Below are 26,164 nucleotides of genomic sequence, written 5' to 3' on the forward strand. Positions count from 1 at the left end.
TGCGGTCTAACCAGAGTTTTATACAGCTGCAACAAGATCTCACAACTCTTAAACTCAATCCCCCTGTTAATGAAAGCAAAAACACCATATGCTTTCTTAACAACCCTGTCCATTTGGGTGGCCATTTTAAGGGATCTATGTACCTGCACACCAAGATCCCGCTGTTCCTCCACACTGCCAAGAATCCTATCCATAATCCTGTACTCAGCTTTCAAATTCAACCTTCCAAGATGCATCACCTCGCATTTATCCAGGTTGAACTCCATCTGCCACCTCTCAGCCCATCTCTGCATCCTGTCAATGTCCCGCTGCAGCCTACAACAGCCCTCTATACTGTCAACACTTCCAACCTTTGTGTCGTCTGCAAACTTGCTGACCCATCCTTCAATCCCCTCATCCAAGTCACTAATAAAAATTACAAACAGTAGAGGCCCAAGGACAGAGCCCTGCAGAACACCACTCACAACTGACTTCCAGGCAGAATATTTTCCTTCTACTACCATTCGCTGTCTTCTGTTGGCCAGCCAATTCTGTATCCAGACAGCTAAGTTCCCCTGTATCCCATTCCTCCTAACCTTCTGAATGAGCCTACCATGGGGAACCTTATCAAATGCCTTGCTGAAGTCCACATACACCACATCCACAGCTCGACCCTCATCAACTTTTCTAGTCACATCCTCAAAGAACTCGATAAGGTTTGCTCCTCACAAAGCCGTGTTGACTGCGTTTAATCAAGCTATGCTCTTCCAGATGGTCATAAATCCTATCCCTCAGAATCCTTTCTAACACCTTGCAGGCGACAGACGTGAGACTTACTGGTCTGTAATTGCTGGGGATTTCCCTATTTCCTTTCTTGAAGAGAGGAATTACATTTGCCTCTCTCCGGTCCTCAGGTACGACTCCAGTGGAGAGCGAGGATGCAAAGATCTTTGCAAGTGGCGAAGCAATCGCATTTCTTGTTTCCCAAAGCAGCCGAGGACAAATCTGGTCCGGGCCTGGCAACTTGTCAATCTTAATATTTGACAAAATTTTCAGCACATCAGCTTCCTCTATCTCTATCCATTCCAGCATGCACACCTGCTCTTCAAAGGTTTCATTCACTACAAAGTTCATTTCATTTGTAAAGACAAGCAAAAAACCCATTTAGGGCTTCCCCTACCTCCTCAGACTCCACATACAAGTTCCCTATGCTATCCATGATCGGCCCTATTCTTTCTTTGACCATTCTCTTATTCCTCAGATAAGTTAGACTTTTAACTTGAAACTACCACGTGCATTGATACAGCACTGCCCGAATAAAAAGATTGTTCAATGGACTTCTGATCAAAATTTTGACATATTTGAGTTTGTAAACCGGATGAGACAATCCTGTTATTTGTATCATGTATTAATGAAGTCATGCTCTGTAATGCTCATTCAGGTTTTAGCTTGTTGAATGTAGCTGGTGGGGTTGAGAACTTCACAAACAAAAGAAAGACACTCACAGTAATTGTTTTCACCTGTGCCAACTGAATACAGGCAATATTTTACATTAAATGCAAAATAACAAGTTTGAAGTTACAGAGTTGCTGTTTAAGAGATGCACGCTTTGTTTTGCTCTGATTAACTGACAGAGATGGAAAAGGTTGATCACTCAGCCAGAGGTAACCCTAAGTAAAAGAGAAGCCCATGGAATATGACAACAAAAATTAAGATGACGGGCAAGGCAAAGAAGCAGTTTGTTTTGCTCTGAATCTCAGGTCCACTCTCAATTTTCTTTCGATCAAAATTCATTTAATTATATCAACTGGATCATGTTAGAAAACATTCTTATACTCAAGAGTCCTCATTATAGGAAGCAGTTACTTATTACATACTCTCGTGATTATTTTGTTCCATTTGCATTACAAATATATTGCACTGCTGCTTTTGTTCCTCTTTCATTGTTACTGTATCTATTTACACATTTCAGACACATTAACCTATGTTGAATAGTTCACAAAGTTACAATTTACAGATAGCGCTCTAAATATTTCTATTATTTATTAGAAATAACTTATTTTTTAATAATATTCAGGCCCTAAAAGCAATCATGTATCCCACTCATTTCTCATGCTTCCATTGGATGTGGGCAACTTTGAACTCAATTGCCCTTGAACTGAATGACCTGATAAGGGAAGATAAGAGTGAACAACATTACTGCAGATCTGGAATTACATGCAGGCCAGATCTGGCAGATTTCCTTCCCTAAAAGGGCATTTTTAAATCAGTATTAAATTGATTGTTTAAATCAGTATTAAATTGATTGTTTCATGGTCATCATTGAGACCAGCTTTCTAGTCAGAATTTTTTGTTAACTGAAATTATATTCCAACAGATGTAGTGGTCAGATCTGAACCGATGTCCCACAGCAGTAGTGTGGACCACTGGTCCAATGGTATTTCCATAATGCCACTATCTCCTGTTGCTCGAGATCATAAGAGAAATCGGTTAACATGAAAAGCCATCTGACAACCTTTGGCTAGCAAGCATTTTGAAAGAAATCAGTGTTGCAGTTATTTTCAGGCTGGTTAAAATAGTAAAACCATCAAGGCACAAAGACATTCTAATTTGTTGAGTTATATTGCACTGAGAAGCAAATACATATCCTTAGTAAACATTACAGCTTCATAGGTACAAACGTAGGACTGAGTTACTTTTCACTAGTTAGTAGTGTTGATTTGGCTAAGCAAGGAATTAAATTATATTCTGTTTAATTGCGTTTAGTTTTTAAACAGTTTATGCAGGGGAGAAAACATATGGCTAGGTCAAAAGTAAAGTACCTGGTTTTATTGGTATCTTTACAGCTCAAGATAACATGAACTTTGGCAAGGAAATGTCAGAAAGTTCTAAAGTGGGTACAGCTTTTAGTCAGGGGCTCAATGATTTAAAATGGTTCAGTTTTGTAACTGAATTCAGGATGTGTCTGATTAAGCACAGGAGTTAGTGCTTACTAAGGGCTAATAAAGCCTGAGTTTTGTGTTTCAATACAGCAGAAAGGAAGACTGAAGACAGAGGAACATTTGTGAACAGAATAGAAGATGATCATCCAGTCAACCAATGTCACAACCAGCATCCCAAAAAGTTCATCAAATCTGAGGACTTTGCTGTTATTAAGTGTTATTTCTTTTGTGCTTGTTATAATAAATTTAATGATTTCTGTAAAACTTGTAAAACATATGTTTCTGAAATGGGTCTTGGAACTAATCAGGTCCAGTAAACCATCTCTCTTAAAATCAATTCAGAATTGTAATTGACATAGGTTACAATTTATGTGTATCACAAAATCTTTTATAAAATAAGAAAAAAAATGAAAATGTTTCAGCGCAATCTGGTTACCTTCATAATCTGTTAGTCCAGGTATTCTAGTGAATGGCAAATAAATAAAAAAAATTATAGTTTATCAACATTTTTTTGGAGACATCTATCTTTACTATGCAGCCAAGATGATAAATTAAAGCTATTTGAATTTTATTAATATCAGAAAAAAAGAGATGGACATGAATACTATTAGCAATATAAATACCTAAGTCACTGTTTCAATGGAAAAATATCTGTAACATTTAATATGCTTTTCTGTAGTTTATTTAATCTGCTTATATGTTTTTGTTTCAACCTTCTACATGCAATCTACATAAATGTTACTTCTACGACAACTCATTAAATTACGCAGTGAAAATTCTACTGCTGATACATGCTTTACAGCTTCCTGTTGTGACAAGAATGGGGCAGATGTGAACTAGGCAGATTGGCGACAAGTAATGTATAAGATGGATTGGCAAAGGAAAGGGGAGCTGACTTAAGCATAGGGAAAGAGATTCAGCATCATATAGTTAAAATTTGATAGTTTAACAGTTCCCACCATTTCCCGATTTAAAAATAATGAAATTGGTTCATTGTATCGAAGAGCTTAAATTAGGTTAGCAGGAAAACCTCTGACTATAAAGCATATTATGCAATCAAACTTTGGCAGTAAGTAGTCGAGAAAATAAATCAAATTGGACTTAAGAAACCTTGATTAAACACAGAAAATATATATTGTACTGTTGATTTGAGTGCATTAAGAAAAATGATTAAACGGAAGAATTTCCCGGGCAAACATCCACTGAAATCTAGGTTTCCAAATTATTATTTTATTAGCAGCAAATAAATGAGATACCAAATGTGTTAAACTAACATGAATCAGAAACACCAAGTATTTTGTCCATTGGACTTGGAGAAGTGTTTCCACAGCAAATCAAGTAGAACATTTTGTCATAACAGATCAGAAACCTGAGTACCATTGGCATTTTTAATTTTTTAACTCCAAGATGTTATGTTTAGAAGTCTACTATAGTGATAAAGTGACAGATGTAAATTCAGTTGCTGTCTGGCAAAGTCCTGTGTGGAACTTAGGGAGTAAAAATGCAACACAAGTCTGTATGTGTTAGTGGCCCGCCGTCCTACTGTGTGGACTACTGTGTTGAGGATTACAGCTGAGAACAGTCATTTAAACAATCTACACAGCAGGTAAAGGGGAAAAAAAAGACTCTGATTGCTGTCAGTCAGCCACTGCTGAAAGGGATCAAGACAAAAGTCAGCCAAACTACAAATCCAAGGATCTTGAAAATCAATTACCAACATCAGTGCTACCAGTGACATACATTGAAATGGTTGTGACATTTCACTAGTACTGTTCACAAATGATTCCGAGACTAATTCGCATTTTTTAAAAACTCACCTTTCTCTAACCTGCATGTCTATTGCATTATAATTTCTTGTGTTTAATAATTAATAACCTTTTGATTTTGGTGGATCCTTTTAAAACACAATTTGGAATAGAAGAAAGGTATCCAAGTGCAAAGGGATCCTTTGTAAAATTACAAAATGTGAACAACTGAAGCTGTGTTTTTTTTTGGTGGGGGGTGGGGGGGGGGGGGGGGGGGGGGGGGGGTGGGTGGGGAGAGAAAGAGGATAATGATTGCATACAAAGGAGAGTTAATATCCAATCCAGAACCATAAGAAATTGGGAGAATCTCACTCAGCGATTGGGCATAAAAATGACAAGAAAATGTACCATCTTGCAAATTTAAATACTGCTTTAGGACAATTCAGAATAATAAATGCTAACAAATATGGAGATGATGCCCTGCAATTGCTGTGGACAAGTTGTACTTCTGAGGATATTCCATTCAGTTGTGCCAACTTTTCTAAATTATGAAAACCTAACTTTAGACCTTTTTATCTGACAAAAGCAATAAGGTCACTCACAGCTCCCTGGTGAAATGAACTCTAAAAGTAGCCTGCTTAAGATACTTTCAACATTCTAAGCTTGTAAAAATAAGGATTGTTAAATCAGGAAAAAGTAATGAAGTGTCAGCAACCTTTTCATGCATTGCAGTATAATGCTCCGTCATGTATATTTTCCTATTTGCAGTTACATCATCAAATTTCTATGCAGCAAATTTACACACATCAGTGATTCTTAATATTGTGAAATATATTGAAATATAGTTTCAACAGAATGGAGCTTCTAAATTTACACGTATTAGAGAAAGCAATACTGCATTATCTACAATCCAACTTTAAAGATAAGGAGGGACCATTTTATGGACTTAAATATTATTAATGAGGTAGTTTATAGTACTGTGATAAGCAAAATGCAATCCTTTCCAATATTCCAATCTAAGAATATCAAAGTTTAGGCCAATAAATACTTCTCTCCTCAGCTTTTCCCTCCACAGCACAAATATGATGGATATTTGATATGATGGCGTTGAGTCTCCAAAATAAACGCAAGAGAAACTGAACACTGCAGTTCTACTTAAATATCTCACATTTATATATTCACTGATACATTGTCAGAGATTTAAATTCAGTTAAATACAGCATGAATGAAAATGAAATTAAACAATCTGTACATTAGAGTAATTCTTCATTTTTATCATTAAAACATTCTTCTGAGGCTAAATTTACCTATATTGTGTAATGCATATATTTCTTGTCCAAAAACCTGATATCTCATCACCAAAATTTGTGGTCATATTTCTTTGTCAATATTTAGGATTGTAAAAGCCCAAGTCAAGTTTACCTGTTCAATTTTGCACGTCAGTTGTTGTCATGGCCTCTGGTTCTAGTTAGTTATGTGAACCTAGTTCCTGATATGCCTCTTTTCCTGTTATCATGCGTGTTTTGTTTATATGTATGTATCGGTACATACTGATGTATGTATAAAACTGACTACTGGCCATGACATGAAACAATTTGCAAATTACATATAAAAAGCAGCAACTAGCTTATGTCATAAAAATGCTATACTTTTCTAAATGTTAAGTAACTGATGTACTTGACTGCAAACAAAGCTACTAAAGAATTTTTCAGCCACTTTAATACCAATGTTAGAACTAACACGAACATGAACTGCATATACAAAAGATTTACTTCTAACAAATGCTACATTGATCAACACAGTTAACCATATCAAAATAAACACAAAGGAGGACAATGAGTATATCATATCCGCAATTGTATTTATTTTGTGTGCAATTGTTTCTCTTGTAAGAAATGGTGAAAAATATAATTGATATAAAAGGATTAATTGTAGAGATAAGCTCAGGATGTATTTCAGTTTCTACAATTGACACAGAGTGGACAAATAATTTTGGCTTGATAGACACAAACATTATTAAACCTATGGAGCTCAATTTCTAAACATATTTACAAGAGACTTGCAGGTGTACATTTAACACAAAGAGTAAAATGTTTGTTAAACAAGGAAAATTAGCCTATTACACTTAACTAAAAAGTTGCAAAGGTGTCATTGTGAACACCAGAAAATAATTCAAACTCATTCACCTTGTTCCAGCAACAATATCCTTACAAAGCCCTAGCAAAAATTCATCATTATCTTATATCAAGGTTTCGTGCTCCAACTAGCACAACTGCAGCCAGTTTCCTTTTAGGAAACAAAACCAGAAATTCAGAACCAGACCAGAGTTATTGAACTCAAAACATTAACTCTATTTTCTCCCCACAGATGTTGCATGACCTACTGAGTTTTTCCATCAATTTCTGATTTTTTTTCAGATCTCCAGCATCTGCACTTCCTTGTTTTATTTTATTTCAGCCAAGTGCTGCTTTATCTTCAGTTGTTACCTCTCCGAGGTGCCTAGACAGGACGAAAACTAAAGTCACTATTACTCAAATGTCATTAAAAAAAACAGGGGCTCCTTATACTCAAGTTTGCAGCAGTCTTGCCAGATTTCTTACGAGAAAGTTTAACACTTGCCTTCACATTCTGGCACATAGATGCACAATGACTGACTCCCTTTTAGATTTCTGTGTCTCAGTAGTTTCTGGACTCCATCACGAGGCAACAGCAGATTTTTATCTTTTTTTTAAGATGCACTAAACTAACTCCCTATCTCTTCACTTCAAGTTGTGTAACCTCATTAAATTGGCCTATAAGACATTTCTGTACCAAGCTCGAAGAACAGCTCTAAAGTAAAAGTAAAGTTATATCTCTATCTTAGTCATTTAAAAAAAAAAATAATTCATATTCATATTGTTCCTTACACTGGGGAGAAACTGTCCAAAAAGTCAGTGTGACCGACAGAATATGTCATACTGCCCAAGTATGACTAAGATTCAATTTACAAACCTGCACAGAAGTGGACACTTACAGGCTCTAACTATATGTTAAGGAACTTCAGGAAAGGATTAAAACAAAATCACCCTGTACCTCACAATCCTAGGCTGAGAGGCTAAAAAACAGTCAAGAAGTACTTACCATAAAACAGAGCACTTCCACTAACACAATTGACACTAAGAAGCTTCAGAAAAATATCTTTTAAAAAGGACATAATTTATTTAAACTGGCAATACCAGAAGCAAAGGTGAGAGTTAAGTTGTAGGCAGAAGATGGTTATAATCAATTAAGTCATTCTGGCACCAGAAATTATTTTTTATGAAAATATCGTTAATATTTACAACATGACAAAAAGTGAAAGATACCATTTCGTCAGGGACAAAAGATGCAAATCAGTCCAAGAAGAAGTGGATAATGTGTAAATTACTTGCTTGAAATAAAACAGGAAATCCATCTGGAAGAATGGGAAAATATTGCAAATTCATGATTTAATTTTACAAACCAGCAGTTTTCTTCATTTATTTGAAAATTCAGATTTACAAGTCCTTAAGTGCTTGAACCAAATCAAAAAGCTTTATTTAAAGAATATTTTTACAAAAATGTTCTGATTATAGAGTCTATAAACACTACAGAACAACGAGAAAATACAACTTAAAAAACTTTATTAGAAGAATTTTACACAGTTCAATAGCAATACACAATTTACTCATACTGGCGAATAAAGGAACAGCTGCAAAGACACTCTCAAGCTTTACATAAATTTAATATAAAACTTCATTCCAAGACAAGAAATTTCAAATATCAGATTTTGTACAATATTGAAGTATAACATTTAAAATCCCTCTGCAGTAATACAAGCAATTGACACATTGAGAAGAATTGGAAGTAATGACAAATTTAAAGTTCACCAGTAACATGATGGGCAGAAAGACAGAAAATAGCAGCCTTCAATTATTCCAGTATACAAACACTGAACAGCAGGATAAATTCCTTGACAATTGCTGGTGCTCAGATTCAATAGAATCATGAGAGCCACAAGAAAGTACTGTGGTTGGATGATTCCTATGCGATTTATTCTCCAATAGGGGAGATATTCACAATTTCTCTTGGAGTCTATGATGGTGAAGACCAAGACATTTATCAGAACGATATAATGAGAACAAAGACATCAAGTTGATCAAAGTCAATTGCCATTTTTTGAGGGACAAACCATAGAAGAGAATTTGGTTATTGAAGCATTGGTTAAAGCACAACCAGTGGAAGACCACACAGGGCTTTCAAGATTAATGGCCGAACTTAAAAAGATAACCTCCAAAAATCAATTATGTTGGTGTTATAAACCTGCGACATCACAAGACGTTTCAATTAGCAGAAATAATTTCTACTGAAGTCCGACATTTATTTCACCCCATCAGCAGTGAAGAAGCCACAGGGATTTCAAAGGGTTACAGGAAATGTTTTCCAGCCCTGCTACCACTGAAGAATCTTCAGAGGATTGTAAAGATTGTCTTTTTATTTTTGTGCTTCTTTAAAATTGGTGAATTAAATGAAAAAGAATTGTTTCCAAACCAGTGCTTTAAAAGACTGCTGCATGCTTTGAGAAGCAAGTAACTCGACATTTACGGCAAGCTTTGTATAAATAACAATTTGAACAAGCAATAATTAAAGTGGCTGAAGATGAATTAGAGCCGAAGGGATTTTGTTTGGTGCAACTGGGTGGCAACAAGAGGATGGTTTTCAAATGAATTAGTGTCTAGTCATTAATAATAAAATCCTGTCAACAACGGTGAGATAGATTGTCAGGTAACTGAACAGCTTGGGACTGCGAACATTTTACAGATAAGTATATCAATCTCTACCAGTACAGGAGCTGTCTCTCTGTTCTCTGCAGTCTAAATACATTTTAAACCTGAAAAAAATCGGACCATCTTTTCTTCAGTGGTTACTGTAACTGCAACTTTTAACTGGACACTCAAACATTTTATAAACAATCCAGTTATGTTGCTTCTCCTGCAAACCATGGAAGCATTCGAAGAAAGATGTCTGAGAAATAACATTCTGACTGTCTTAAGAATCATCTCAGCAACCCGTGAATGGAAACAACTGAACTGCTTCCAAGTTTTCCTTTGCCAATTACCTATTTTTCCTTGTCTGTTTGCGAATGTGGGGAGGGCTTATAAAAGGATTAGAGTTTTAATTAGAGTCATATGGAAATGATCTGTAATTGTTTACCTATAACTAGAGTCTAACTATTTGCAATAAATAGCAATTCTTGTTAGTACAGAAATACGGTCCTTGTTTTCTGTCAAGTTGGATCTGAAACCAGGTAAATTGGCAAAATTTCCATAGATTTTTAAAAATACTAACTTTTCTGTCAACTCTGGAGCTTGATTTTCAGCATGTTGTCACAGTGATGATCACTCCAACAAAGACTTGGAAAAACAACCAAATGCTGCTGCTACAATTAAGCAATCCACACCACTGAGAGCTTTGATGAACTTTTGATGAAATCAGTACTGGCAGCACAATTTACTATACATCCCGTGATGTAGAATAGTCAATAAAATTAACAACATTGTTGTGAAAGAAATCCAGTATATAAGAAAAAAGAAAGCACAGCATGTGATGAAAGATGTCCACAACCTCCTCTTGAGATTACTCACAAGATCAGTATATAGGACAAAAAAATGAAACAACTTCATTAGCACAATTAGTTTTCATGGATGACATATGAAATTAAAACGCCCTCTCGATAAAAAAAAAGGACTTCCACCAACACCAATGTAAATGCTCTACCAATTTTTCAGAGTAAGGGATTCGCCAGATAAAGGATTCCCCAGAAGTAAGATAAAAGAATAATCAAATTAAGGTCAACAATCCTCAAGTCAATCACTGCCCAATCTTCTAAATCTGAAATAAATGTATTATGGAAGTTCATTTCAATTTGTGAAGTCAGAGACTTGGGGTAGAAGGGGTGGTGGTAAATATAATATGATTCTTTATATTGTTATGATCCCAGCTAATGTTATTACTGAACAAGTCAGATCCCAGTCTAAAAGCCTGGGTTGATATCTCATATTTGGAGTTGTGTTAGTTTTAATGAAGCAGGCTCTCATTGAAATCTAAGCAAGCAATTCTACAGATTTTACTTTATCACCAAATGAAAGTTTATCAGAAGAAATTAAGATAGATTATATTAAAGAAAACCATTTACTTGTAATACAAATTCAAAGATTTTTAAATGCACAGTAAGAATATCATCTCAAATCCTGACCAAAAATGCTTCGTAAACCAATAAAGAACAAAACAAAACAGCTTTATAATATTACCATAATAAATATGGTATCCATAAACACACTTTGGTATAGTGCCAAAACACTCATACAATGTTCACTATAGAACACTTGTACTTAACACCTCACTAGATTTAATTTACCTGTGACTTCAAATTTGAGACTGGAACTGTAGATGGCTTATTCATGGAGCTTATACCCCAGAGTTTTAACATACTCAGTTTTAAACACAGGTCATTCTGATATAATGCGTGTTTCATCACTGCGAATTCACTGTAACGTGATTGACAAATGGGGATGCTGTTTCAACAGTGCGAACTTTTAAAACATGTGCTGGCTGTACAGAAATTACAGTGCCAACACTTTAAGCGCTGCTTCTAAAGTGCGCTTTTTCTACAACACAGTGTTGCACAAGGACATAACCCATCTCGTTATAGAAGAACTGACTACTCAGGGTTTTATCCCAACACTTCTGGTCAGGGAAAACATTTTTTTTTAACTCTAAGACAATCTAGTACAACTTATCCTTCCTTTCTCAAGAACACTGGGCCTAGATGCCAGGGAGAAAACCTCCTTAGACACTATGCCACTACATCGAAAGTATACAAATAAAGACTGAAACAGAAAACCCCTCCTTTTTTCGCCTCATCACTCTCCATGACCCAGCTATGTGAATTTGTACCCACGACCACACTTTTATCCAGCCCTTCATAGCAGCTATGCCAACTGACTCATATCCCAAGGGCTTCATACTGCCGTAATGAAATATGCCCATCTACTCATCCCTCTATGGTTCCTCATACTTCCATACCCATTTCTCATGGACCTAATATCCCACATGTATTCAATTTTCTGCAGGGCTCTTTCTTGGCACTAAGTTAACTTGGTGCCAAATCATATCCCTGACCCACCACCCTCTGCCTTTCTGCCTCCATGTTAACTCACCAGTCACTCAGCATGGGCATCAATCATCTGCAGTCAAAAGGAGTACCCAACATTCCGTGTATCCTTCAAAGGATTGTTGATCACTATTTCCAGATAATACAGTCTCTCTCTTTCACATCGCCTCTGCTCCCCCACCCACCCAAATATAAGAAATCACTGACTTCCACACTTAAGGTGCCCTAAGGCCATATCTGCAGGGGTACCTGATTTATTCAAATAGGTACCCCTTGTTAGCCAAACACAATGCAGAAAACAGATATACGTTATGCGATCTAAGCTCCACAGTCCAGGTTCCAAGCACCAAGGTTAAAATCTCATTGTAGTGGAGGTGGCTGGATATTTAAACAGCCAAGTGCCTCTCCGAACCACGTATGTGTCAAGTGGCCAACCCCCAAGAAAATTATAGCTTTTGGATCTGGGGGTGGGAATTGTGATTCTCTACTTCATCTAGCAATTTCATCACAGTGAAGATGAACTGCAGGCTGTCAAAAACTAGGGCTACTGTTTTACAATCAAACAAATAAAATATTAATCAATCAATAGCTACCAGCCAAATTCATAACTTAAAAGTTTTCCAGATGTAGGTGTTTACATTCTGTTTTAGTATGACCATCAAATTATAATCATTAAATAACATACTTTTAATAATACTACTGCATGCTAACAATTCATCTGATACATGTAAAACAAAACAGCACGTAATACACTTTCATGTAAATATATTCAGCAGTTAATGAACCAATTTGATTTCAAACTCAGCTCCTACCATCTGGAAGTAGAGAATCTGTTCACAGAATGGAACTAAAGATCTAAATTGAGCTAAGTGAAACATCAACAGCCAACTTCAAAGAATCAGCTGACCTCAGATACAACTGCAGATTGCATAATATAATGCTTCCCAAGGTTACAAACAAGCTGACAGACAAACAAACAAAGACAGGAGTCAACCAACAATGCTTTTAATTATTTCAGAAGTCCCTCTGATGTGATGACCAGAAGTTTTCCCATTAACCTATTTTAGTTATGGTCTTTGGACAAATAAACTAATATCTACTTTCAGGTAAAAATATTAGCCAAGATGTCCAAAACATTAGTTATCATTACATATGTAGCAAAACGATATGAGGCAATGGTAGAACAGTTAACACAATTTTGGAACAAGATTCAGTTGTTTACTTTAATGTCCTTATTCATCCTAATCCCACCTGGATTCAGCTTTATTCTTTCTCCATATGCAAAACAGATTGTCTAATCTTTTAGCAGAGAAAGGAAATGAGCTGTCAAGACAGCTCGACAGATCTCAAACAGCTGACCAAATTTATTAAGGCCAATGCTAGAAATTGTGTTCCAAAACCTAAACAACTCATCAGTTTCAAAAAAAAAATCTAAAGTTGCTAAGAAGCTTACAGCACATTGAAATTCTGTTTTCTCTTACATTTTAAGTTATTTGTATTAAGTACTCTATACAACTCTTTATAAAAGTTATACGAGTTAAGTGATAGGTACTGAGCAACTATGATACAACTGTGTATCTTTCCTTCCTCATTACCTCCACTAGTCCTTAATAAATCATGACTGACAAGCAAAAATGAGATGTGGTGTGCCTTCATGCTAATTAGTGTTAGCATACTTCCGATTTACCACATTTCTCAGAAGGCAATTACCACCCAAGTGACTAACATATTAGCGTTAAAGAACTCAGTGTTTCAAACAATTGCTCCCAAAGGATAGAAATACCAGTGAAGAAATAATAAGCTTTTTTTTTCAACAACAGGTACTCTAGTAATAGAATCTGAATGTTGGATACTTTTTTTAAAAACATATCTCATTTGTCATTTACCTTTGATTTATTTGAAGTAACAGGCTTAACACCAACACTAAATTATTTGTAAATATTTTGTATAACATATTTAGCAGGAAGTAGTTTCATTACTTGAAGGATTATTGCCCCCTGAGCTAATTTTTACTCTGCTTTAAGGCCAACCTGAAGATGCAATATTACTCTGTGAGCACTATTAGCCATTATTCTTAGCAGATGTAATGGGGAATTTGGAGTCTGACATTTCACAGGGTTTTACAATGGAGGAATATTAGGTATTAATTGGCATTTAGTGATGCAATACTGAAAGCACACTGTTAATGTCATCGATTATTTTCCCACAAACATGAATAAAAGGTTACTGATAACATGCTTGAAGCCACATTCTTTCAATAATGTGGTCATTTTCCAGTTAGTGCTACAATTGACCCACGTAGTCCAGAATGGTCCCAGACAAAATCTCTAGTTTACGACAAATAGGTTCACCTCAACCTGAATTTTAGAGAAGTGCTACAATTAATCTCAGCTATCACAAGCAGAAGAAAATAAATTAGGTCTCCTCAACTTGATTGTTTTTACACTGAATTTGCTGAAAGTTTGCATGCTTAGTGCTCCTTTATCACAAAAACTTGCTGAAATATATCAAGAGTCCTGTCAATGAGGGATCTCTTGCTGCAGTTCTTCCTTTATGGAGGGCATATTTCCATGAAAAAAAAACATAGGTAATAAACTTTCTAAGCAATCACCCATCCCACATTACATTTTAGTGGCTAATAAGGATGAAAAAAAGTCATGACTTTAACAATGCCGAGGGATTTTTAATATCCAATTGAACTACTTGAAAAGGCTGTCTGAACAAAGGATGGAACTTATTGCAATTTAGCTGCATTAATGTGTCAACCTAAACAATGAACCAAAGCCAGATGTGGACCTCAAATACAATTGAGCCACAGACATGTATGCAACCAATCAAACCAATCTGACAATCTTGGATGAAATCAGGAATGATCTCAATTATCAAGCCCAGGTTTGGAAAGAGGGCACATGGCAAATCGTGCTGTTTAGGGACAAGAAGTCAAGCATCTGACTCCAAATGCTTTTTACTTCTTCAAATACTAATCAACTAGCTTTCTTCAAAGGCTAAGAGGTTTATAAGAATTCTTAATTTTCTACACAAGAATAATGACCAAAATTTAGGAGTCAAAAGTAATAACATATTCAAATCCCCAATAATGTGTAATTTGCCCAACAACTTGCAGCATGCAAGAGACCTCTGGTAAAGTGTGGATTACCACGAACGGTTAGATAATTTGCACATGCTGTGAACTGTGAAACCAGCAACTAGCCCTCAACATCATAAAAATTACACTTTTGGAATTAATTGCCAATTCAACTTACTGCAGCAAATTAGGGTTAGCACTTAATAGCTGAAAGATCTTTCTATATGGTGAGATTGTCCAGACAATGTCACTCAACCTCTCCAGCCCAGAAAGACAGATTGAAATTGTTGGAGTTTCATTTTTACAGCTAATAATTATGAACAATTCTTAAGAATGTAAATTTTACAGTTTTAACATTTTCTTGCTTTTAATTTTTTTTTATTGTTCTTTTCTTTCTATAAATCCAATTTGACTTACTCAGTACAATTCCTTCCTTCTACCTCTTGAAGACTGGTGGATTGCATCAAATAGCCCATCCCATGTTCACAACAGGAATAATACTGACGACACTCCATCACACTTCCTTGAAAATTTCAGCTTATAACATAGCACTTGCTGACGAATCTTGTGTGTACAAATAATTACACAACAATAAAACTAAGGGATTGCAACGTGACCTGCGTACAATTACTACAAACCACATAAATTAATGTGGAGGACCCAGTCCTCTGTTTATAAACGCAAATTGTCCAGGAATTACAGTTTATTAATTAAAACAGCTTGTCAGACACCATTTCCTATGATATTCCATGTTTTGGCTGCAGTCTTTGTTTGTCTTGTTTCTCATACAGCATAGCTGTGTTCTCTTAGAAATTTGGTACTCTTGTTTTTATCCTGGTTACTGGAAAATAAAATGCCTTTTCATTTCCCTAATACTCAAGTTCCTATACTATCCTGCAGCTAATTCAGCTGGTCATTGTCTTCTCACAATTCTCTGTGGTGAACCACTGTAGATTCTACAATTGTTTCAAACTAGGCAAGTATTCCAGCTCCGTATCCACGCAAAAATTTAAATCAAGATTACACCCACATATATTTCACACAATTAATGATACAAGTTAGCTTTAACTCCTCATACATTGCAGGTCTATTAAATTATTATTGACTTAAGCTTTCTCTCAGTAAGCTACAAACTATGACATTCAAACTGCTAATACCTTTTCTCAGCAAATGTCCCAAATTAATCTCCCTAGGCTTGAACCATTTCCATGATAATGTGGCCTGCTCTGGGCTGTTTCCATCACCATCCCCCCAAAAAATCCTTATAGAAATTATTCCTCATTTACAATTTCTTCTTTATAATTTTAAAAGTTAAGTAGTTTCACAAGCTCACAGCATGGTTTTAAATTAATTTAGTTCCAATCCTAGAACAAAAACACCTCTCTGAAATGCTGATATTGCAAGGATTGCAAACACCAGATTGGAGTGATCAAGCTTAAAGCTTTTAAATTTACAGCTTACATAGATCATTAATATTTCCCTGACTACTTCCAACTGCTGAAATCAAGATAGTCACACAAATGTTCAGCCTCAGGTCTAGAGGACTGACATAACACTGGGAAGATGCTGTCCAAGAATAATAAAGTCTTCCAAACAGAAACCTTAGTTGTGCTACAAAAATCCCAGATATTTTAAGGATCTGGTTTTCCTCTCTCCAGAATATATGCTTTCCCGACTTGAGTACATACAGCAGAGTTTATTTCAAACTCTGTAACGGAAAAACTTAAATGAGACAATTCAATAATGTTATAATTTTATTAACAGAAGTTAACAAGCAATACATTTGAAATGAATAAGTGTAAGGTTACACGAAAATCTATCAAAAAAATACAATACCAAATCTAATAGAACCCAGTTTGATATTATTAGTTACTACTTAGGAACATCTATGAATTTTTAATACTAGAACATCTAAAAATAGTTAAGAATATCCATCACCATTTAAAGTAAAATCTTACCCTAAAGCCCTGGGCAAGTAAAATTACTTCCTGTTCGGAAAAAAAATCTTCAGAGAAATATTATCTGAGGCTTCCCAATACTTCTGAAATTTCAATGCAAGAGCTGATTTTCATACTCAGATTCTTCCTACTTTGCAAATGTTATCTCTCTGTATAGGTACTTTCCATTTTCAATGATGGCATTTCATGGCTAAATCTTCAATGAAGATTTCTTAATGAAATTTTAAGCTATTACTTAGTATATTTGTTTGAGATTTTATACTCATCTGGATATTCCTTTCATCTCTCCCTTATTCTTTCAATCTTAAAATAATCCTTCGTTAAACGTTTATGAGTTTAAATTCATTTTGTTGTCTTTATGAGTTGTGTCTTATCCTGGTTTCTAACAGTATTCATGTGATAAGTATCGTTGTCACCTCTTAGCAGTTGGATGGTTCTAATATTCCTCCTGTAATTAACGCATTTTCATGCCGGGGATGCCATGCTCTATTCTAACCCTTCTTTTTAGTCTTCAATGATTGTTTTTTACTTTTAGAAGCTTTAATTAATAGTATGTATGCTGTCTCCATCACGGTGCAACTTCAAAGTGGATCTTTCTAGCTTTTGTGCTAGCTATGATAGTGTCAACTCCGACATTAATTTTTAAAAAAATGTTGATGTTTCTACTTAGATATACTTATTTCTCAATCAAACCTAATTTCTAACCAAATATTGTTAAGTGTCTTCAACTCTTCAGTTAACTAACCTCACCTACTATTTTGTGGATCTCTCTTGTATTCTTATTTTATGTGCTCGTCTTTTGAACTGCCATTTCTTTAGATATTCTAAATCTTGAAAGCCCAGTATTAGAATTATCATAACTTTACCATTTTAGTCTTCCCAGAACGAAAAGGATACCACTAAAATATTAACATGAACTATGAACAAGTTATTCACAACAACTGCATAATTCGACAGGTTTTGAAGATCCACGAATCACAGGAATTTTAAAACAAAACACTTCTTAGTTCCAATAAACAGGATACACATGATTTCTTTGTTTGGCTTTCTGCTTTTCTCCCGATCTTTTACTTGAACAATATTACAATTTCAGTGTGAAAATTATGCCAGTATGAATGGTTACTTTCCTCATCTTGTTCTTCTATTGTGTTATTTAAAATTTCCTTTCAGAGGAACTTTAACCCCAATATAAACTACCAAAACCCAATTTTAACCTGCCTCCATGACAATTTCCAAGTCTAGCAAAAACACATTAGTTGTGTGAATATAATCTACATATCAAAAGGTGGACCAATCATTATATTAGGCATTTTAATCACTAGCACAGGACAATCAGACAACTTCTAAATGGCTTCAACAAGGATGTGAATTTGACAGCTCCAACACAGGTTTACAATGGCTCTGAAAACTCACCAGTGAAACAGATTGGAGGTTAAGAGGCACTTCATTGGACTGTTTAAAGTTCTGACTGCTCAATATCAGTAAAGGCCAATGCTTCTAGCTGCTGTTAGGTCCCTCTGGAATACATTTTGCAACGAGTTTTTTTTCTGATCATGGATGGTTTTCAGAAGTTTGGAAGCTTGCAAATGGACAATATCAGGATGGTGAGGGTAAGGGTGGTTTCGATAAGACATCAGACAATGAAGACAATCACCATCCATGGGAGTCACATCATGCTGTGGTGCCATCAGCAGGTCGACAAAGAGATCTGGAGAACAAAGTGGAGAATAACAAGAAAACAGCAGAAGGGAAAGCAACAGAGGGATAGAGGTTACTGTCCATGTGAGATGATCTACAGACAGACCCTCAACTTCCAAAACCAGTCAGAAATGTTGTGCTTCTGTAGGTTCACATTGCCATGACAAATGGTCAGAGACGTAGAATGAAAGCATGATAAAGTACAGAAGAGAGCCATTTGACCCATCATGCCTGTGCTGCTCTCTGAAAGTGTGTTCCATTTAATTCCACTACCTAGCTATTTTCCGATTGTGCTGCATTTTCTTTTTTACATTTTTAAGAATACATCCAATTTTCATTTGAATGCTACAATTAAACCTGCTTCCACCAACTTTTCAAGAAGTACATTTCAATTATACCTACAGATCCTTCAAGAAAAACCAACCCCTGCATTACCCATGGTTAACGTGTACCACGATACATCATGGTTAAAGTCGCCAATTCCTTTTCTTTGTCTCTCACTCCTTCCTGCATCAGAGACATCTTGAGGTCTCAAACTCAACTGCATATACATATACAAGGATATTGTACATGGTGCTATTGATCGCACGAGTGCCAATCCAGTAAGCACCATGTAAATCAGGAATATTTGTAACTGCAAAAGATAGCATTCCATCAAAGTACAGTTGGTGTTCAACTTCAAGAAGCAGTTTACGCAGGTACCATATATACTCGTGGATAGGCTGACCTCATGTATAAGTAGACCCCTTATCTTGGCCCAAAAATCCAGGAATTTTCATATACCTTGTGTATAAGTTGACTCCACTTTTTCGGGGGAACCCCCCCAGATTTTATGGGGTCCCTACCTGACCCATATATGCAATCTTAAAGGGCATGATTTGCACATTTTTGATTCAAATGCAATATCTGCATCATCACAAATATCTATGGTGCCTTATGGCAGCCCTCGACCTTTCCTTCCTGCTGTTGCCCTAGGTTTTTACAAATAGATATCGCGTACAGTTGTGCTCTGAACTTGATGTAAAACTCCCCCAAATTTTCCTAACAAAATGGCACCATGAAGACGCAATTATACTGCACAGTTTAAATAAAAGCTACTGAAGTTGCATGGAAGACCAACAATAGCGTAGCTGCAAGGGACCTCTATGGTTCTGAAAAACTTATTCAAGATTGGAGGAAAAGAACCACACAGTTAAAGGCTATGCTAAAACAGAAGTATGCTACCAGGGAAAGTTGAACAAGTGGCCATAACTAGAGGAAAAGATTGCTGGTTGGGTTAATCAGTGCCGCCAGAATGGAAGCATTGTGACTTAGCAATGCATACAAATTCGCGCCAAAAACGAAGCAAAAAAAGATGAATTCAGTGATTTCAAAGCCAGTGCTGGATAGTGCAGTAAGTCTATGAAAAACTTTGGCTTGGTGCTGAGACAGAAAACCAAGATTGACTAATGTCTACCTGCAGAATATATTGATAAGTTAATTGGATTCCATTGCTTTGTCGTCAGAAATCAGAAGAAAAACAGATACAGGTTCGCATGAACGTTGATATACCAGGGAGTAGAACTGTAGGCAAGATTGGAGTAAAAAGAGTTTTGGTTAAGACTACAGGCCATGAAAAGAGTTGATTCACTGTGAAGCCTAGGATGATGTTTAAATGGAAAACTCTGCCCAAACAGAAATTTCCGAAAGGCATTGCTGTCCTCATCCGTGAGAAAGGGTATATGGATGAAGTTAACTGCAAGGGAAAAAGTTAATTGGTTTGGAATATGTTCAGATCACTCAGAGTGAAAAGTGTAATCACTGAACTTTGATTACTGACATTGCAATTATTCCTGGAGGCCTTACGAGCATGGTGCAACCACTGGATGTTAGCATCAATAAACCTTTTAAGAACTTCTTATGGAAGAAATGGGACATTGGGATGCAAGAAGCGGAAAAAAAAGCTTCACAAAGGGTGGCAACATGTGTGCTCCATTACTTGCAGCTGTGTGTGTGTATTGTTGAGCCTTGGAAGGAGATGAAAACTGAAATTATTGTGAAAGCCTTCAAAAAATGTGGAATTCCTAATGCTTTAGATGGGACGGAGGAAGGTTATTTATGGTCAGATGGGAGTGATGACAAATCAATTCATGATTCACTTCAGACTTCAGATGAAGATGAACCATACAACGATATACTTGACTGAGACAACTGGAATGAATTATTCAGAGCTGCAACTGATGAGGACAGTGAACTTGAAGGATTCTAATGGACTTTTACATGTACCGGTAACTTTTGTTTAAAGCTGCTATATTTGTGATATACATTGAGAAGATTTTGTTGCTGTGAATATCAGTTTTCTGATGTAAAAGGTTTAATGCTGCCTTTTAAAATAAAATACTAGCAGTCTTTTTTTTTGACTGCTCCGTGTTTTTATTTCATTAATTGTGTGTTGCTGCTCTGCGTATTAAATTTTGTACATACCGGCATGCACTTTACAGTATTACCATAGCAGGCAGAACAGAGACAGCACATAAATATTTAATAATGGCCATAATTCTTTTTCCTTTTATTGTTTATGATTTTTATAGAGTGATCTGGCTCTTGGTTGTCCGTTTTATGACTTAAGTCAAGCATGAATTTCAACCACTCAAAACGTATACCTCATATATAAGTCCACACCCCCAATTTCAGTTCGAGAAAATGGTCTTCAAAACTCATCTTTTACCTGAGTATATACGGAATGCACAACACTTTGAAGTTGTCATAATGATTTTATATTTTAGAATTTCTATCATAAAATCTTCTCATATTATGAAACAGAACTTTGGTGTGGATCTTAAAAAACAAGGGATCCCCTTCAAATATGACACCCATGAAGAGCCCCAGATATGAAATGCGACAATGATGCAATTTGCAGCAAATGACCACTATGTACTTCACTGGGACAGCCATTAGCATGCTGGTTCTAAGTTATATCCCAAGACATCCTGCAATGTTTACCAGCAAAGATGTCCAGAATTACACAGGTAAGCTGTGCCCATTGGATAACATTATAAATCTCCAAAGCAATGTGCACTTTGTGAGTCCTCTGCCTCGTTTGTCTGTAGACCTCCTTCCTTTCATGGTCGCTTTGATTCTGCTTCCATTTCAGGATTTCCTTGAGTATGCAATTTTGTATTGATTTTGTATACTTTGCCAATACGCATAACTATATTTATAGAGTCTACAGCATTGAAACACACCCTTTGGTCCAACTAGTCCCTGCTGACCATGTTCTCAAACTAAACCATGCCCACCTGCCTGTATTTGGCCCATATCCCTCTAAACCTTTCCTATTTATGTTCCTATCCAAATTGCTTTTCAAATGCTGTGGCTGCACCTGTATCTACCACTTCATCTGGCAGTTCATTCCACACATGAACTGAGTTGCCCCTCATGTCCTTTTCAATTTTTTCTCCTCTCACCTTAAAATGTATGCCTTCTAGTTTTGAACTCCCCTACCTTAGGGAAAAGACCTTTGCTATTTCCCTTATCAATGCCCCTTCATGATTTTATCAATCTCCTTAAGGTCAATTATTAACCTCCTACACTCCAGTGAAAAAAGTCCCAGCCAATCCAGCCTTTTTTTTATTGTAACTCAAACCCTCCATTCCCAGCAACATCTTGATAAATGTTCTCTGATCACTCTCTGGTTTAATAACATCCTTCTTATAACAGGGAGACCAGAACTGCGCACAGTACTCTAAAAGTGACCTCATCAACGTCCTGTACAACCTCAACATGACGTTCCAACTCCTATACTCAAACGCTTGAGCAATGAAGGCAAGCATGCTAAGCATCCTCTTAACCACCCTGTCTACCAGTGTTGCAAATTTCAAAGAGTTATATATCTGAACCACTAGGTTTCTCTGTTCTATAACACCACCCAGGGCCCTCTCACTAATTTTATAAGACTTGCCTTTGTTTGTTTTACTAAAATGCAACACTTACATTTATCCAAATTAAACTCCACCTGACACTCCTTAATCTATTGACCCAATTGATCAAGACATTGTTGTAATCTTAGATAAAGATCACTATCCACTATACCATCAATTTTGGTAGTTATGATTTCGAGGAGTCAGTGTTGGAGTGTGGTGGACAAAGTTTAAAATCACACAACACCAGGTTATAGTCCAACAGGTTTACTTAGAAGCACTAGCTTTCAAAGCGATGCTTCTTCAACAGGTGATTGCGAAGGAGGTCAATAAGACACAGTATTTATAGCAAAAAATTACAGTGTCATGCAGCTGAGATGACATATTAAACAAACCTAAATTGTGAAGTGTTTCATCTTTTAGAATGGCTTTGCTGGCTTCAGTCCTTTAATATGTAAATCCCAGAACTTCTTTTAAGTCACATTCTCAAGATAACTTAAGGTTTTATAACAAAAGGTGTGAGATTAGAGTCTGTCTGCATCCCAGTCTTGAGTCAGACTTGTTCTATTTCCAAAGTAGAATATACAAAATATTACATGGATTGACTGCCTGCAGATTGCGCATTTTTTGAGCAAAATAGAATGTATCTGCAAATATAATACTGCAAATACGAATTCACCCCGCCAATACCTACCCCCTAGGTCTCCACTTCTCACCTTAAACAATCACCAAACAGATCATTGTTCGCAGCAAACTGCTCAGCCTTCAGGACAACCTCAACCACAACACCGTATAACCCTGTCATGGCAATCACTGCAAGATGTGTCAGAGTGTTAACAAGGATGCCACCATTACACGTGGGGACACCACTCACCATGTATGCGATAGGTACTCATGTGACTCTGTCTACATTGTCTATCCCACACGCTGCAGGCAAGGATGCCCTGAGGCATGGCACATTGGCAAGACCAAATCGACATGACGACAACGGATGAATGGACACCGCACAACAATCACCAGTTAGGGGTGTTTCCACCCAGTTGGGGAACATTCCAGCAGTCAGGAACATTCAGGGTGACCTTTGGGTAACCATCCTCCAAGGCGGACTTCACGACAGACAACAACGCAAAGTGGCCAAGTAGAGGCTGATAGCCAAATTTGATATGCATGAGGATGGCCTCAACCTTGGATTTATGTCACACTACAGGTGACCCCCCGCACTCTCTCTCACACACACATGCTCTTACATACTCACACATTCACGCAGACCCTTTCTCACACACAAACTCTTTCTCATATCCACACACACACGCCCCACACTCACACCCATGCATGCACCACCTCACAGGCTTATACCTCATCACATTCACACACACTTTACCAAGCTTGCATACACGCAAACAAACAGTTTCTCACATGCACTCTGTCTCCGTCTCCTCCACATGCACACCAGTTTATGGGGTAAATTTGTATTTGCGAATTATATTTGCAGATCCATTCTATTTTGCTCAAAAATGCGTAACCTGCAGGAAGTCAATCCGTGTAATATTTTGCAAATTCCACTTTGGAAATAGTACCAGTCTGACTCAAGATTGGGATACAGACTCTAACCTCACATCTTTAATGCACTGTCTCAGCTGAGATGTCACTTTTTGTTATAAAACCTTAAAGTTATCGAGAATGTGACTTAAAAGAAGTTCTGAGATTAATATATTAAAGAACCGAAACCAGCAAACCCAATCTAAAAGAAAGGCTTAACAATCCATATTTGTTCAATACATCATTTCAGCTGAATTACACTGTAATCTTTTACTATAAATTCTGTGTCTTATGGTCCTGTTTCAAAATCCAGTGCTTCCAGATAAACCAGTTGGATTATAATCTATGTTGTATGATTTTCATCAATTTTGGTGTTCCGCAAATTTATCAACCATACCTTCTATATTCTTATCCAAACCATATATATGAATGACAAACAAAAGTGGAACATCGCTTGTCACAGACCTCCCTTCCAAAAAACAACTCTCTACCACCATCTTCTGTCTGTTACCATAATGCCTATCTTGTATCCAATTGGCAAGCTTAGCCTGAATTCTATGTGACACCTAGAGTAATATGTTCAATACTAGAACATTATGGGCAGTTCTGGAATCCGCATTATAGGCAAGATGTGATTACACTGGAGGAGGTGCAGAGCAAATTTAGCAGGATGCTGTCTGGGTTGCAAAGCTTTTAATTGTGCAGAGATTGGACAACTAGTCCACAAAATCACAGAATTAGCATTCAATGCATATTTCATCTCCTCTTCCCAATTCTCCTGAAGAGCAAGGTATGCCTTACAACCCCGCTTGTGATAACTCCCATAAGGTTACCAGTAATGTTGAGTAAATAGTAGAGTCACTGAGAAAACGTCAAGGAAAATACTCATAAAATGTTGGGACAAATTATTACCCTGAAAATCTTTGATGACTTACAAAACTTCTCTTCAAAGAGTAAAGTTAGCCATTCATTATCAGCAAAATTTTTGAAAATTAAGGCGCCTTTAACTAGCATTCAAAATTTCCAGCAATCACTTGTTGCTGGCCAATATTAGGATCAGTCACAAAATGAAGCATTAACCACCAAGCTGCTTACGGACTAGCAATAGACAATTTACTTCCCAATCATCCCCTTAATAATCTTCTGGGCAGCCATTCCTATTAAGCTATAACTATGTTTCTCTTCTCTACTCTTATTTGTGAAGCATGGAGTAATGAAGAATGCTGTAAAGGAAATGCAAGATGGGTGTCCACAGGGAAGCAGCAGCATAGTGGTAATATCACTGGATAAGTCATCCAGCATGCTAGGCTAATATTCTGGGAACATAGGTTTGAATCCAACTATCACAAATGAGGAAATGTGAATTCAATCAAAATCTGGAATAAAAAGCTGGCCTAATAAGGGTGATGCTTATTATCAATTGTCGCAAGAATCTGATGTTCACTAATATTCTTGAGGGAAGGAAATCTGCTGTCCTTACCTGGCCTACATGTGACTCCAGACCCAGAGCCACGTGGCTGACTCTTTAATGACCTCTGGACAATTAGGGATGGTCTATTAATGCTGGTCCAACCAGCAACATCTTTGTGCTTATCAAATGCCTATGAATTAAAATAAAAGCTAAAAGAAATTTTTTTTAAACAGATAAGAGGTGAAAAAGAAAATATAACCAACAGAAAAAGAAATCAAAGCTAATTCTAATATTGTTTCATGACTATAAAGTCTGACAATAAAGAAATTCCAACTATAGATGAATTGTAAGCATAAACATTTTGCTTTACAATCATACTTTTAGTCCAAGACTCTGGTTGAAAAACTTTCTCCTTATCTTAATCCAAAATCCCATACAGATCTACCTGTATGTTTAAATCCCTGATTTTGGACTGCCCAGTCATCCTTATCAAAAATTCAGATTAGAATTTTATATGTTTCCCCCCTCATTTTTCTAAGCTCCAGTGAATATAGTCCTAACCAATCCAATCTCTCTTATGAAGAGAGACGGGCAGAACTGTTCCTGCTCATAGTAGGAAGAAGAATGAGGGGACATAGATTGAAGGAAATGCACAAAGGAAGCGAGGATGACATAAGATAAGGCCTTTTCACACTAGCAAGTAGTTAATGTATGGAATGCACTCCCTACAAATGTGG

The 26,164-nt window shown here is 36.5% G+C and overlaps 1 protein-coding gene across 12 annotated transcripts in view; it reads right to left on the reverse strand.

Moving 5' to 3' along the window:
- Positions 1-26,164, reverse strand: part of phf14 (PHD finger protein 14) — a 303,155-nt gene that overhangs the window by 130,875 nt on the left and 146,116 nt on the right. Inside the window, exon 17 of one of the 12 annotated variants that reach the window (XM_087987121.1) lies at positions 7,024-7,165. The exons of 10 other annotated variants lie outside the window; for them this stretch is intronic. In XM_087987121.1, the coding sequence (XP_087843247.1) occupies positions 7,120-7,165 (46 nt within the window). In that variant the 3' untranslated portion in view covers positions 7,024-7,119. Of the gene's footprint in view, positions 1-7,023; positions 7,166-16,663; positions 18,589-26,164 lie in introns of those variants that run through there. One more of the 12 variants, XM_043689863.2, reaches the window with a different exon arrangement.

This window comes from Chiloscyllium plagiosum, unplaced genomic scaffold (genome assembly GCF_037043375.1).
Source record: "Chiloscyllium plagiosum isolate Xiang-an unplaced genomic scaffold, Cpla_swu_hap1 HiC_scaffold_5, whole genome shotgun sequence".
NCBI lineage: Eukaryota > Metazoa > Chordata > Chondrichthyes > Orectolobiformes > Hemiscylliidae > Chiloscyllium > Chiloscyllium plagiosum.